Source organism: Hippichthys cyanospilos, chromosome 8, assembly GCF_059441005.1.
Source record: "Hippichthys cyanospilos isolate Australia breed blue-spotted pipefish chromosome 8, RoL_Hcya_1.0, whole genome shotgun sequence".
NCBI lineage: Eukaryota > Metazoa > Chordata > Actinopteri > Syngnathiformes > Syngnathidae > Hippichthys > Hippichthys cyanospilos.
Genome location: NC_142376.1, coordinates 12,999,637 through 13,015,739, shown reverse-complemented (window position 1 = coordinate 13,015,739; position 16,103 = coordinate 12,999,637). Strand labels below are relative to the sequence as shown.

Below are 16,103 nucleotides of genomic sequence, written 5' to 3'. Positions count from 1 at the left end.
GGAATATGAATAGGGAGGACATCTTTCTAGTAAAACTATAATTATGGTGGCATTTAGTGAAGCCACTAGTCTAGTATTCCAAAGGATTACAGAGAATCTAATCAGAGAAACATTTCAAGCTAAATACAATAAGTGTCTTGTATTGTATTGTATTTAAAAAGGATTTCTCTCTCTCTCTCTCTCTCTCTCTCTCTCTCTCTCTCTCTCCCTCCCTCCCTCCCTCCCTCTCTCTCTCTCTCTCTCTCTCTCTCTCTCTCTCTCTCTCTCTCTCTCTCTCTCTCTCTCTCTCTCTCTCTCTCTATATATATATATATATATATATATATATATATATATATATATATATATACAACATTTGCTGTTGTGCTTAACTTGTTCATTTCAGTTGTTGTTTTTTTTATTAGTGTGTTTTGCACCTTGGGGCCGCCATACTTTATTACCGCAGATGTCAAACCAGCCTGAGATGATGCTTTGTTGAATCCAGATGCCACTTCAGTTTTAGAGATGCTTGTCACTCGTCTGGCCCCATGCCAGATTTGTCCCAGTAAAAGCTCTAAAATATTGAAAATTTTCCACAGATGTGGTGAAAATGGACATGGAGTGAATGTGGGATTCCCCTGTTGCTTCAGATACACTGCCATATTGCTGTTCATGTTACCATTTTACAGCCCTCACAATTACACTTATTCACAATGTGCAACAACATGAGGTTATTAATGTAGCAGTGAAGATGAATTGATTAAACATTTGAATAAAATGGTTCATTTTTAGACTGCATATCAACCCATTTTTTACACCACTTGTCCTCATGAGCTTCACGGGTTAGCTGGAGCCAACATGCCAAGTCCGCTCTTTTTATCAGCTCTGATTTTTTTTTTTTTTTTGACTGTTTTGATGCAAATGCTTGTTAAATATTTTCGACAAAATTCTTATCTTTTTGCCTCTTGACACCACCACAATGCATTTAAAATGATATGAAAAAGACTTGCTAAAACTACACGTTGTTGGAATGGAATATTTTCCTCATTTAAGGGACACCATGTTCATGTTTGTCCCTCCCAATGACACCACAATTTACTGTACATACACCTTGTGTTTTTATCCGCATGCACACATTTTGTTTTACAAGTAACACTTTTTGCCTTTATGATGACAGTGCTTGTTTTAACAGAGACAGAACACTATACATGAAGAAGGTGCACATTCCTCTTAGAAAATGCGCTGGGGTCGCGACCCTTTTCTTTTGTGACTGCTTGTATACTCCACAGTGCTGACATTGTGGCAACTGTTTCTACCACTTGGATTTGTACTGCATTCTAAACCAGAGGTGTCCAAACAATGTCCGACTGGCCATTTGCGGCCAGTCATCTACATGTTTACAGCTTATACTAAACATTAGCAATTGCTATCAAAAAAAGTAATGGAAAGATTTGATGATGATTTGATGACAGACAGTGTTAAGAGATATGGAAAAAAAATGCATCATCACCTTTTATATAAAGCCTTGGTGCATCAGGGTTTTTGTATAAATAACTACATTATATAGACATTGTGTAACTTTTTGCTTGATTGATTTTTACCATGTTCAAATAGAATTCATGTGGCCCAAAAGCAGTTTGCATTGTGCCTTTCACTATTGGTGTTGCCAAAGGTAATGAGAAAAATGAACGACATTGAATGTTGATTATTTCGTTCTAATTCATTTGTAATAAATTTCAACAGAACACATGGAATTAAATAATGATGGATTTCATCTGGTTAGATGTGTGCTCAATCAGAATCAGGTGACTTGGCCATTGGTCTGGTTCTTGTCCATCTGCACTGTGAAGCATCATCCGGTGAGTTATGAATCGTGAGGTGACGTTCATTACCGAGCATTTTGAATGGCTCTTCAATGCCAACGATGGGAATTGAGTCTTTTTAAAGAGCCTTTCAGACCTCCCACTGCTGATTTAGTGCCATGGAAGGGAAGACGTTTGAATACAACACATCATGAGGGGACGGAACGGACATGGGAGGGGGAACAACACAGTGTGTTTGGAGGAGCTCCCGGCAGCTCAAACTTGCATGGAGTAGAAGTGAGTAGCCAAAGTGTGGTTTGACAGATGTGATATCTTTTGTAAAACATCTCAGGTGCAATCTACTCACATTTGCTGGCCAATGCATGTTAAGTGTTCTTTATACTTGCTCAAGTTTACTTTTTGTTTTTTGTTATGTTTATTTTTACACTTGTCAAAATGAAGCAATGTTTGGCGCAATTAACAACATGTGTAATATACTACCGACGGCATGGATTCAGCCCAAGTCATTAAAACCTAGAATAAGAATAATAAAACAAAACCATAATTAATGTCTCGCCACTTAAACACTTAAAGCATGACATAAATTCCAATTCCCAGGGTTTACTTTATGAGGAAGACATTGATGTTTTATAATATGAATAAAGAAAAGAAAAAAAACAACCCTGAATGAGCCAGTCTTGCATGGCTCTTTTTAGTGAACAGCTTGTGAATGAATGGCATTGCTAAAAGAGCCAAAAGTCCCATTACTAGTTCTAAAGCATTTTGCTGAATATTAGCAAATAATATAGCCCAAAATAGTTCAGAATCCATCCTAATGCTTTTGTCTGCAGTGACCTCATCAATAAATGCAAACCATTGGCAGTAAAATATGCTCACCTGACTCACCTGAACAGCAAAGCAGTCAGAATAATCCCCTTACTTTTGTTCCCTTAAAAAGTGGGAGGCACATTTACAAAGTACAAACAACAATGTAATTCCTAGATTGATGGCTTGATTTGTATAAATTACCCTCAAATTAAAGATGACCGAATGGCGTTAAAGCACAGCTTTTTGCATTCACTTTTTATTATTTGTACATGCATTTGTACATAAGCCAAAGCGAGGAAGCCAGAATACCTGTGGACATAAACACAGGGAGAACACGGCAGTCTGTATGGTCAAATCCTCTAGGACCGAGCTATTAGCACCCTTGCCTAAATTTGCAAAGAATATGGAATGTTTGAACTGATGTTGGAAATATTTTCAGCCACAATGTTATTTGTTCATGATTTGCAGTCTTTACAAAAACATATACCCCAGCACGCTCCTGGATTTAGCTGCTTAATTAGATGTGGAAGAACAAAGTTCATAGTCACAGCAATGTTCATTTCACTACAATACATCTGAACCCAATCATTTTTCCATAATACATTTTAACAATTCTTCCACAATGATTGCTTTTTCAAAGTACGGCTTCACTCAAGGATTAATATGCAATTTCAAACAGAGTAAAAACATGAATATTGAGTATACATCTTCTTAGCCAAGGCTCATCGTAATCTTCCTAATACTGCATAATAAACGCTCAGCGTTAACTGATCCAAAGATAGTCAGCGCTCAAAATGCATTCTTTATGTGCATAATGCACCGTTTATTGTTGAAGCACCACGATCTCTACGGCCAGCGACAAAGATTCTAAGCATGCGAGCCTCTTTACATTAATCAGCTGGACAACAGGAAAACACTTGAATTATTAAAGAACCCTGTGAAGTAAAAGAGCATGGCAAGAGGATAGAAAACACCTTCGTAACAATGCTCATGGACAGCGTACAATGAGCAAATATGTTTGAGCTTACTTCCAGACAAACTGCCATTAGATGTAAATGAGAAAACCTCACAGTTAGGAAACACATGTTTTTGTAGAGAAGTACTGGAGTATTATTGAACATGTGATGCAATAGCTCCCATTTTGTTTCACAACCTGGGAGCGATGTGTCTGTTACTTACAGGAAGAATGACTGCTGGGAAAACTCTTGCGACCTTCTGATATCAAATGCGGCTCCCCGGTACACAGCATCTTTACATTCACTTGTCCATCTGGGAAACACCGCTGAAAGTAATCGGGCCTTGGTCTGGGAGAAAAACACCAACATTAATTAGACTGTTTTTTTTTCCGTATCTAAACCACATTTTCAACTTGCATTACAGGAAAATTTGAAATGTTTGCACTTTAAGTGGAACTGAGTCTTTTATTTGTACTATTCCTGACACTGAGGAGAAAATCTCTGTTTTAGCTCCAAACTGATACCGCATCTCAACACTGTATGAACTATGACACGATTGTTCATATCCCAAGAAAAAAAATCTACATTAATGCTGTAACAAATGAAGAAGTGTTTCTTCTTGTTTACGTGCAATGTCCATCCAATTTCTGTAGTGCTTGCTCTATATAGGACTTCAACTCAGTTTAGATGAGGAGCCTTTCATTTCTTTGTTTAATTAACTGGACAATTACGTGCTATCACAATGCCGTACTATGATGTTTCACTGTTTCTTCTAACTATCCTTATCCTTTATATGATGATGAAAAAGCAAGATGAATTTACCTGAGATGGACTTTTGGCGGAAATATACTATCATAAAAATGAAGGGTGTCTCAGTTTAAGCATTGAGAGATTTACCTATTTTTTAATAAAATGCAAAAAAAAACAAAAAACTTAGTTAACTTAGTTTTTACTTCCTGTGCAGATGAACTCTGCAACCAAACTGAGAGGAGAGTCACCAGCACAAACACAAAGATGGGTGTTAACGTAGTTTTCTTTAAAATTATGCTCAATGCCTCATTGGAAAAAAAGTGCACTTTGCGATGCCCACTATAGAAGAATTACACCAGTCCTTGAAACAAGATATTATTTTGATTATTTTTTATGTTAATTGCATTCCATTGCTCTCAAGTAAAACTTAAAAGAAAATACATCATTGTTGAAAAATACATTAACCACTATTAATTATGGGAAATTTTGTGATCAATTAGATTATTAAAAATGTAATCACTTGACTGCTCTAAATATAATACAACTGTTAACCAGGCAGAACTGTTAATACAACCTTCACATTGAGCCTGAAAACAAAAACATTTAGTGAGAAGTGCAAAGATTGTTTTTAAATATACATTTTGTTTAAACGATGAAAAAAATTGCCTGTGAAAAGTTACGCTGAAGAATGTTTTCAATTTGCTCAGGTGTAAGTACATGGGTATCACAACTTTTCTGCATACTTGATACAAGGAGTTAGTATGTGTGTGAAATGCACACAATATAAATGTTTCTCACTCTTAGCCTGACATGACATAACATGTAGTAAGTGGTCTAATAGATTATCAGTCAACGTTCTGTGGGAATTCTGTACACCTTAAAGTCAAATATAGCGGCCTGTTATGGAATATATGATATGATTTTGCTCACCTGCCAACAATCAACTTGATAGTGTTTGTGAAAACTCCATTCAGGGCGAGAGCCAGTGACACTGCTGCAGAAGGAAAAAATTCAAATATGGTCAAACAGTCAGTTTGCTATATAATTCCCTTCATATTTGGTTCACAAAATGGTAAAAGATACTATTCCACCCATGAATGAAGCGTGAAAAGGTTCTCACTCTAAACAAATGCACAAATAAATCCAACCATTCAAACACCCACAACAACACATGCACAACTTTACTAAAGGCTACAAAATGTGAAAGCCTCTAAACGAGCCTAACAATGTCGATTGGAGAAAAATGAATATGAATGAATCCATTCAACACTATCTCTGACATAAGTAATGATCAAGACCTCACAGTTAAGGGACGCGGGTTCACATCCATCACGCTCAGGCCTTCCTGTGAGGAGTTTACATGTTCTCCTCGAGCCCACTTAGGTTCTCGCCGGTTTCCCTCCGCACTCCAAAAACATGCATGGCAGGTGTATTGGTCATACTAAATTGTCCTTAGGTGTGATCAGGTGCGTGGATGGTTGTTCGTCTCTGTGTGCCCTGCAACAGTTTAGGGTGTCCTACCGGGATAGGCACCAGCAAGCCTATGAACCTATAACTGATGCTCTTGCTCTAGCAAATGAAACACTGATAAAAATGTTCAGGACACAGTAATTTTGAACTCAAAGTAAAAAAAAAAAAAAAAAAATCTATTGTAAACCGCAAAGCGCATGAGAACCTACATAGATCCAGTGAAAAGATTGATTAAATTTTCTTGTGGAGATAGCTCTTCATTGTTAAGCCAACGAATCAAACATCACTTGATGATGCCCTTGAAACTTTTTAAAAGACTATTCAGCTTTTAACAGATGCACAGATGTTGTAATATTGAGTCAATTGTTTGTTTTTTTTTGCTTTTTAAGATATGCTGAATGACTGTTATTGATGGTGGCAGACGTATCAATTAATTTTACTTTGACATTCGTAAAGGATGTTAATAATTTGTCTTGGGTTAAGGTCCAGCATAATCTTACTCCATTTAGTTTGCTGGCAAACATCTTGAATGGCTTTAGGCATACCTCTTTGGCAGAAATTCCACTTGTAATTTCTAATTTGAAGGTAATTGAAGTAACTCGAGAGTCTGTACTTGGCCCTTAGCTTTTGCTAATTTTTCATCCAGGATTTAAATTTGTTACTGCCATTTCTTTGTGTTACCTTCTTTGTGGATGATGGTAAGGTTCACACATTGATGCATGATCAGAGCGTTCAATTGTCCACGTCATATGCGCTGCCCAATAACTCATCTGCAAGGGAACTCTTGCAGTTTACCTCTCACCTCTTGAGCTCAGCAAGTTTATTTCTGCCGCCGCAATAGCAATGTCCAACCTCCTGGTTTTCATGGAAATGAAAGAAGCATGATTTGATTGACCATCAAATGTCAAATACTTCATCCCAGAAGAACCCATTAATGATGGGACCTTTGGCTCTTTAATGGGAATATTGGTAAATATACTACCAACTCATCGGGTGCACTAACTCCACATTAATCTCATTATGAAGCCATCGTTGCTTCTTTTTTACTTGTTTAATGAGTGACGAGAGGATTGCTGTTGACTGATATTTATTGGACAATCACTTAATTAGCTATCAAGGCAACGTTTGGGGCTAATTATTAGCCAGGGTACAATCTCTCACTGATTAATCTCACCATAGACTGGTGAGCAAATTGAATTCACCCCACGTTGTCAGCAATGAAATAAAAATGAAATGTGATGAAATTGATCCACCCTGCAAAGAGGAGTGCTGTGTAAATGTTTCTAATCTGGAGAAACTGCACAAATGAGACAGGATGTGTCCAATGGACCCTGCAAATCTGAAGATGCCAGAGCTTCCATAATGGAGATCAACTCTTGTGCCTGCTGCATTGTGTCAAATGCATCCCAGTTTGCTATTTGCCGCTGAGATGCTAATGTGTGTGAAACTACACAGTATCCCAATGCTGACTGAGGCAGTGTACCCATTTTTATAACTTCATTTTAGCATCAATAAAGTAGTTTTTATAGTATATCATATACTATATCATATCTGGCCAACCACCCAAGAAGAGGTTGGAGACATTATATATGTTTGGGACCATGAAAAAAAAAAACATTATTTGGATTAGTATGTTCCTTCCTAGCTGTATTAGATTTGCACAGTGGAAGTAAAATGCTGTCCATAAAACCATCTTCGTTTGCAAAGATCCAACCCCCAACCTGTTCACCTGGTCACATTTAATAACCAGATCATCCAAATACCTCAATTTACCTTATTTTTTCAATTTACAAAAAAGAAAAAAAAGAAATCAACATAGGAACTGTTGTTATTCAACTGGCTGGCTAAATACCTTGCTTGCCAGCTGACTAACTAGCTGGTTGGTGATTTATATTTTTCTTTGCATTTTATTACTCTAATACTGCACCTATAAGAAGTCTTCATCAGTCTGCTGGGTGACGTTATTAGCCCATGATGCTGTATGTGATGCTGTAGTATTACATTTAAGATTAGACCAGAAAAAAAAAAAAAATTGTGTGATTAGCTCCACCTACCTAAACATGCCTCTTTGATTTCTGTCTTGTCTGTCCTCTGAATTATCTTCACCACAAATATCACAGCCAGAGGAGTAAGGAAGGAGATTGCCTACAAGGAAATCAAGAACAGTGTACAGTTATTAGTGGCATTAGTCACGCGTGTTGTTAAAATAACCAACATAAAATTACATCTGCCTGAGGGAATGACCTTTTTCTACACTACACTGTCTTCAATGCTGATCTAATTTTCAACCTATCAAGCAAAACCCAAAAACAGTCTGCTTCTATGTGACAGTACTTATAATGTAACATTTGGGCTTTCTCTTTATTCTTATCTGGAAAACTGTTGCAGGAAAGCAGACTGCTACTTTATAACAAGTTTGGTTTAATTTCTTATTATATTTTATTATTTATGTTCCATTTACTATTTGTGGGATCAGGCTGATGCCTACTTATCCCAGATAGATATGAGTGGTAGGGTACACCATAGGGAGATTGCCTTTGATAAGAAGGACAGAAATGAATACTGGGAAATGAATATGTATTGCATGCCAACATATCTAGATCAAACAAGCAACATGGAAACAGCCATGCTGTAGACAAGTAGAAGTTAAAGGGAAACACAACTCTGTAAGGTCCTGAGCAGTTTGGAAGTGAGATTTACTGATCTAGTGCTCAGCTATTAGAAACGTATCTCTCCAACAGCCGTTTATATATTCCATCTGCAATGAGTCGTGTAATTAAATAAATGACACAAAGAGAATGTAAAGATTTACAAGAAAAGAAGACCGATTCATCTCCTTCACCTATCTGGGGTTGGCTGTGGTGGTAACAGATCTCCCTCTGCAATGGGATCATATTTAGAGATGCTTATCCTCGTCCCAGCCACTTAAAATTGAGACCTGGAACTGTTCTCTTGGTCAAATAGAATGTTGTAAAACATACATGAAACGCACCTTCCTCGCATAATGGAGGTTTTTGTTGTGTCCTTGGTCAGTTACGCTTATAACTCAATCATAATTAAGCCAAGAATGCTAAATTTCTAATGTAAGACAAACACATAAAGATAGATGCTCTGAGGCTGAATTTATAGTATAAGGTTCAACCGACACCATTCTGATTTGCTCTCATATGGCAAAACTCAATATAATAATGATTACATTCTCATTAACTCATTCAGTGCTATGGACAAGAATTCTTGTCTTTTAAAATACAAATAACAATAATAAATATGGTCAAAAAAATGGTCAAATACTGTTTTTTTTTTATGGAGAAGAGCTGACACCCTTGACTAATGCTTGCCTAATATAAGCCAATTGGGCACTGTAGTGTTAACTTTGACCATTGGATGGTAGTGTTTAAACACTTAAAACAAAGCTATTACCTACATCAATTCAACTGAACAATAAAAGTCAATCGTTCGTATGGCAGCACTCATATTAAATTAGATATAGTGCACAATATTCTGTTGGCCTTGAAAGGTAAGTGAAAATGCTAAATATACTGGCCCTCTATAGGGTTCCTTTTTCAATAACGCTTTGCACTGAAGTTAAGTTAAAAGTTGAGTTAAAAACATAGACAAGCAATTGGAATATGCACAAGGATGGGCAGACATGTTCTGAGCGCCCCATATATCAGTGGCGGATGCCATTTCATTCAATGACAGCAGTGTGCAGCAAACCTTCTGGATCATTGTAGAAATACAATTATTGAACCTGAATATGGCACAACTATGTAAACGAGTGAAGGCTTAGTGTGTCAGACACGAAGACGCCATCAATCCACTTTGAAAATAGAGCCCAAAAAACAATAATAAATAATTACACGTGACCATGCATTCAGCATAGTTGGCCAAAAACAAGTATATTAATTTTACAGGGTCCCAGTTATTGCAGGCCCATTTGATCAGAGGCAATAGATAGGACATCCAGAAAGACATGTTGCATCATATTGACACCTACCTACAGTTATGGTGTCGGCACCAACATTCGTATTACATTTGGACATCTATAGACACTTTCATTTGTTCGTGTTTTACTTCGGAAAGTGGCTGCTCCAATGCAAGGACACTCAAAAAGATGAAAGATGTAAAACATATCAGTGGATTCATCATTTATGTTGTCATGGAAACAATTTTAGGTCTTAGCGACAATACTGTACTGCACTTTAAACTTGTATCCATGAAGTTCATACAGGGTAAAAGGAAGGTAATCCTTTATATCCATCCATTGTCTATGCCACAATTCCTCAAGACGATTGCAGGTGAGCTGAAATCTATCTCAGGTGACTTTGAGGAAGAGTTGGAGTAGATCCTGGAAAGGTCACCAAAAAATTTCACATCGACAGCACAATACCTCTCAGTCTATTTCTTTTTTTTCTTTTAGCCATGTCAAAGTAACCTTGCTCATTGTCACTCTTGTGATAAAAACTTTATCTCAGGTGTCCTTACTTGCTGCTACAGTTTTCAGTGAGGTGATAATGTAAACGTGTGCTTTAGTGATAAGAAATTCCACTGTTCGGGTTTGAAAAGATACAGTGTGTTTTTTTCCGCACATTTTTCATCAACACTAATAATTTGAAGTCAATTAAGTAAGTATCAATTGCAAATTTAAGTTATTCTTCTTCTAAAGACCAGTCACCTACAAGACATTGTGATGATGACATAAGTACCTGAACTAATTCCACTATTGTTTGATTGTGACTGCTGATTATGTATTCTTTTACTTTAGAACACACAACAACAAAAGTAAGAATCTATATTATAGTTTTAAACAAAACTACCTTTCTGTGAACGATGTATTAATACATTCTGTTGCAGAAAACTTCCGAATATAACAAAACTGTCATATATTGTGCATGAAACGGGTAGAAAAAGTGTAAGGGCTGGTCTCTGCTCAAGGAAAACATCAAAAGTTGATTTGAAAAATAAGCCAAGCAAACCAAGACAAGGCATACTAAAATCCTCAATGCAAGGGCCATAGAGGAGACATCAAATGAATAAGGTTTTCCATCTGTCAGGCCACACTGAAAACCTCAATGAGCTTGTCTAGCATGCAAAGCCCCTTGCTTGCAATGTAAATGTTGAACCTGCAACTGCTTGAAGCAGAAAATGACTGACAGTGTCCACCACCACCTACTACTGCAATTGCCTCCACACATTTTGAGATGACTGGTACGTATGAATGATACAGCATTCCAAGCTGAGCATTGCTATTCCAGGATTGAATGTCACTTTGTGTGACACATGCCTTTGCCCTTGCCAAAAACATGCACACAAAAATGAGTGCTCAGAGAAGAAAAAGACACTAGCGCGCACCTTGCATCTTCTTTCAAATAAATCTTGCATTTCAATTTAACAAATTAGAATACAGCAAGAATAAATAGTAATTATGATTAACAAAAAAGAAAAGTAACACTAGTGCAATTATTTTGGTTTGTTCTCCTCACGTACATGATTTTGTCCTAAAGATTAGATGCATTTATTTGAGATAGAAATGAATGACGCATGCATGATGCAAAATTGTCTGTTGTGACCTTGTATGATTTCTTGTTTCCTAGCTGTGTAATTGATGCTTGTAGTGATGAAGCGAGTTAAAGATTTCTGAGACATGGTTGACCTCAGGTATGTGTCTTATTCTATTAGCCTGAGGTTTGAAAAGGGCATCTCTGCTTGAGCCACAATGACAGGAAAAGTGAAAGTAATTCTAAGAACAGATCAGAGGTTGCGGCAGCTCTTTGAGAGATCGTTTCTCATGAGACCAAGCACATCCCTTGGAAATTATCTTGCAAAAGCACTTTGCTATCAAGAAAAGAATGCTCCTTAGATAGTAGATAGTTACAAATGGGTTACAATCTCCTGCAAACTCTAGGTCAGAAAGGCTATAGTCTGTGGGTGATTATTGTGTCAGTTGATGACCCAGTAAAGGGTCATCAACTGACACAGTCATTTAAAAAATAACTATTGGAAAATATATTACTTGACTACCATGACTTTCTACACAAAGGAAATATGCACTTTATTATTCAATATAGATTTTATGAAATGACTGGCAATCAGAATTACGATGTTATGATGTTATCTGTCTTGACCAATGAATAACGCTGCACTTGGGGTGATTACATCACATTCAAAATATAGATAATTTAAAAACGACAAAGCATGCAATATAGTGGACACAGAGATGGACAAAATGTTATTGAGCGGCAAAAGGTCTTGGGTGAAACTTACGGTCACAACGTGGCACCTCAAGAGATGCCGTACAGTATGTTTCTATCAGTCTTGCTATGCAAGTCAAAAGCAGAGCATTTTGAAGGTTCAAAAAACAGATTGCAAACAGTAAAGACGCATGTCTCTGCAATACAGTATAGCTTTTTGTTTGTTTGTTTTTAATGTATGTGTTAATGTAGTGTAATTTCCCCTCTCCTCCTAACTTCATTTCTGAAATTATTTTTACATCTGGGTTTACTGGATAGCACCTTGGATATAGAATATGAGAGTCCTACCTGGTTATGGACACAACACATCCATGTGTAAAAAAATGATAATTATGTAACTATAATAAAAACACAAAACTTTGGTTTTGAAATGATTAATGTGCTCCTTATTTCATAATCTGTGTTTTTTTTTCCTTTTTTTTTTTTTTTTTACATATTGAAACAAAAATGAATTCTATTAAGTGTAGAGGGCCATCAATCTCAAACAGAATTTATACAAATGAGTAAACGGTAGCAAATATTCTTTAAAAAAAAAAAAAAACATCTTAGGAAAGCTAAATCCTGCTAGATCTGCAAAATCAAAGTTGAATAGATTACTATTTCATCTTTAAATTGGCTCGTGTCATCAAATGATAACACAACATGAAATGCTTGCCTGTGACTCAACTAAAATATCAACATGGTTTTACAATAAGAGGTCAGTAAGTGTATCAACATAAACTTTGTGATTTGTAATTTGATTTGCACTGTAGTTGACATTTTAGCGCAATTATGGCAAAATTCTTCCAAACCCCTCAAATTCTTCAAAAAACACTAATAATGAATCATTATGTTCCCCACATAGAATGTGGGGAAATATTGAAGACAATTCCTGGAAAAATAAAAAAATGACGAAAAATTAAGTCAAGCTGCACAGCATCAGATGAACAATGCTCAACAATACGCAACATGCAACAATGTGCAACATTTGCATGAGTGAAAAAAACAATGTTCTCCCCCGCCGCTGAGGGTGGCCATGAATCAAAAAAAAAAACTAAAGCCTTTTTTGCACACAGTTTACTGGAGACGATTGTATGAACATAAAGTTCCTGTTCCACATTTTTCAGTGTACAAAATCTTCTTTGAGGGTCTTTTCTGCCTAGTACAAGTTTGGTATGATGTACAATGTGAATCTGGGTAAGGGTAAACTAAACTAAGTTTAGATATTTTCCCTGACTCGTTCAAGCCTGTGATGTAAGAAGCACATTAAAAAGGATGTTTTGAGTGCAAACACAGCTAATCGAAGCAGCTATTTTTATTCCCTTTAAATGCCATGCGTGAGAGGCGTGTTGGCCACAGGGAGATTACAGATCTGAGTAATGGCCACTTTGAGAGTGTCTTAGCGTAGAAGCATACGGATCTGTGTACGCAAGGTGCCGCCAGTTGGATTGATTTTAAAATAGATGATAAATATGATCATTATAATGATCTAATTAATACGTTGATTTCTACAAATGACTTGGAGCAGTGGTTCTCAACCTTTTTTCACTGATGGACCCACTGTGAAATATCTTTTCAGCCAAGTACCCCATAATCAGTACAAAGCATTTTCGTGTTAAAAAACAAAAATAAAAAAAAAAGACTTAAAACATGCCATCAGTGTGTGATTTATTTGTATTGGTCCACATAAAAAAAAAAAAATAAATAAAAAAAAAATCAACCTTAAGTATCATATTTTGGATCTGGAAGAAATCTGTTATCAAAAAGAATGTATTTAATTGTTAGTGAATATTTCTCCACAAAAAAAATATACAATATAAAGTGTCAGACCTGTTACAAAAAAAAATATTTATAAATAAATATTCATCCACAAAAATACTAAACATTAAACGTCCGCTTTTGGAGCTACAGAAAAAAAAAAATCAATAACGTAATTATTAGTAAATATTTGTTTACATAACATAATCAACATAAATCAATAAATGTTCACAGAAAAATATTCAACATAAATTGCTTTCTGTTGGGATTACATTAGAGATCTGTTCACAAAAATAAATAATTAACTTAATTAACTTATTTTCCCCCCCAAAATTAATCAACATAAAATGTCAGACCTATTCTCAAAAAGAAAAAAATATATAAGTAAATATTTGTCTACAGAAAAATATTCAACTTAAAGTGACTTCTTTTGGGATGATAGTAGAGATGTGTTCACAAAATAAATACATAATTTGACATGTAAAGAGAGGTGGCACATGTCAAGTTGGGTCCAACCACTTTAGTATGGGGGAGAATCTGGCTTTTTACAGTCATGAAATTGAATGACCTCCTGAACATAACGTTTGTTTTATAAACTTATATTTTCCTGAAACAATTAATTCAATCATTATTTGTAAAGGATTTTTGCATGTTTGTATATTTTATGTAAAATCTCAAGTTTCTTCAAGTACTGCCAGGGGTACTAGTACCCTCATTTGAGAACTGACTTAGAGTGTTCAATGCATGTTGCTGTCATATTTATGAATTAAATACGGCGACATCCACCACACTTTTGTCCATGGAGCTCAGAATCTGTCTTTCTGCACTTCCATCAAATTCACTTAAAGTGTCTAACACTCCCTGCATCAATAGTTAGAAACGATTCAGCAGGCGTAAAAGTTGTCTACTTTCAGCCATCAAATTGTCTGGGGTGCTTGATATGCCGGAACAGCCAGCATGACGCAGAGAGATGAAGTAAATTCTAAAAACAGCTTGTGGTGGCAGACAAATCATGGTACGGCAGTTTTTACGCAGCTGTGTTGTCTTCGAATAGAGCGCCCCAGGGATGCAATCAATAATGATGGTGATGGTAAGAAAAACTTGTATGCTTTATTTTACTTGATATTGTTGCAATGATCTTTTTCTGCTGTTCAGCAAATCAGTGAGCTCATATTGGACACGGTGACCAAGGTAGCTGGTGTGACAGGCATTGACTTAAATATTTTAAAGACAGATTTTATGGTCTTTCAGCAAAGTGTCAAATATGATTATTACTTCAAAATTAAAAAAAGAAAAATCCCATTCAATGGTATGAAAAAGGTTTTTTTGCGTCCCTTGAGTGGCAATAGCTGAACTGTTAGCCGTAAGACATTTTCACACTTCTGCTGCTGGCCTTTCCTGCTGATCAATTTTTTTCTCCTCATTTACCTCAGATAGAGATTTCTGGTCATGTTTTACACATAGTTTACTGTGCTCTTTTCATGTGGGGTTGGTTAAGTGCTTGTATGCGCAAAGTCTACTACTTGAACTTAATGTTCTTTCATTTCTTGAAACAAGCATCTTGATGAGTGGATAATAAATTAGCATTTAAAATAAATTAAAATCCACTTTTGTTCAGGACCATTAGTTGGAAACCAATGATATGAATAATAATAAATAATTTAAAATAACTCCCAGGATTTTCATGCATTTTAATGCATTGTTTTTAAAATTAACAGCAGACAGTAGCGGACTGTATTGTTTGGACCAGAGGCTTTAAACAACAGCAGCCATTGCTGCTTTCTCGTATTCATGCTGTTTATCTCTTAAACTAATCTCTTTCCATTCTCGCTTGCGCTGCAGCTTTCAATCATGCTAATTCCAATACCAGTCTCTTTCATCACCACACGTGCCCACTGTTTGAAACTATTGTTTTTGATAGTTTTTCATAAATAATGACCAGGATCTTTTTAGGCTACGATATCTGATGGTACAGGGGCCAAATAGTGTATTAGGATCCAGCCTTTATTCTATTTGGTGGAGGTATTGTTGCTAAAAAAAAAAAAAAAAAAAAAAAAAACCCTAGAATCTCATTTTGTAGATATTAAAATTTCAAGGGTGCTTGGGTAGTTGAGTGGTGGCTTCCATGGTAACATACCGCCATTACATGTGCGAATGGTACATGGATGTTTTGACAAGATAGAATAGCTGTAATTATCATGTATAGTACAAGCTCCATTTAAACAGAAGGTGGATGATTTCAGGGCTCCTTCCAATAAGGTCTCTTCCCCAAAACCTCTGTGGAAAAGTGTTATTATTTATATGTAATAATTGTTTATTGCATTACATAA

General features: G+C 36.1%; 1 protein-coding gene across 1 annotated transcript in view; it reads right to left on the bottom strand.

Annotated features, from left to right (window-relative positions):
- Positions 1–16,103, bottom strand: part of plpp4 (phospholipid phosphatase 4) — a 60,200-nt gene that overhangs the window by 17,597 nt on the left and 26,500 nt on the right. The window contains exons 3-5 of the mRNA XM_088422203.1: positions 7,840–7,930; positions 5,246–5,309; positions 3,789–3,913 (exon numbers count right to left, since the gene is read on the bottom strand). Coding sequence (XP_088278329.1) covers positions 3,789–3,913; positions 5,246–5,309; positions 7,840–7,930 — 280 coding nt within the window. The remainder of the gene's footprint in view (positions 1–3,788; positions 3,914–5,245; positions 5,310–7,839; positions 7,931–16,103) is intronic.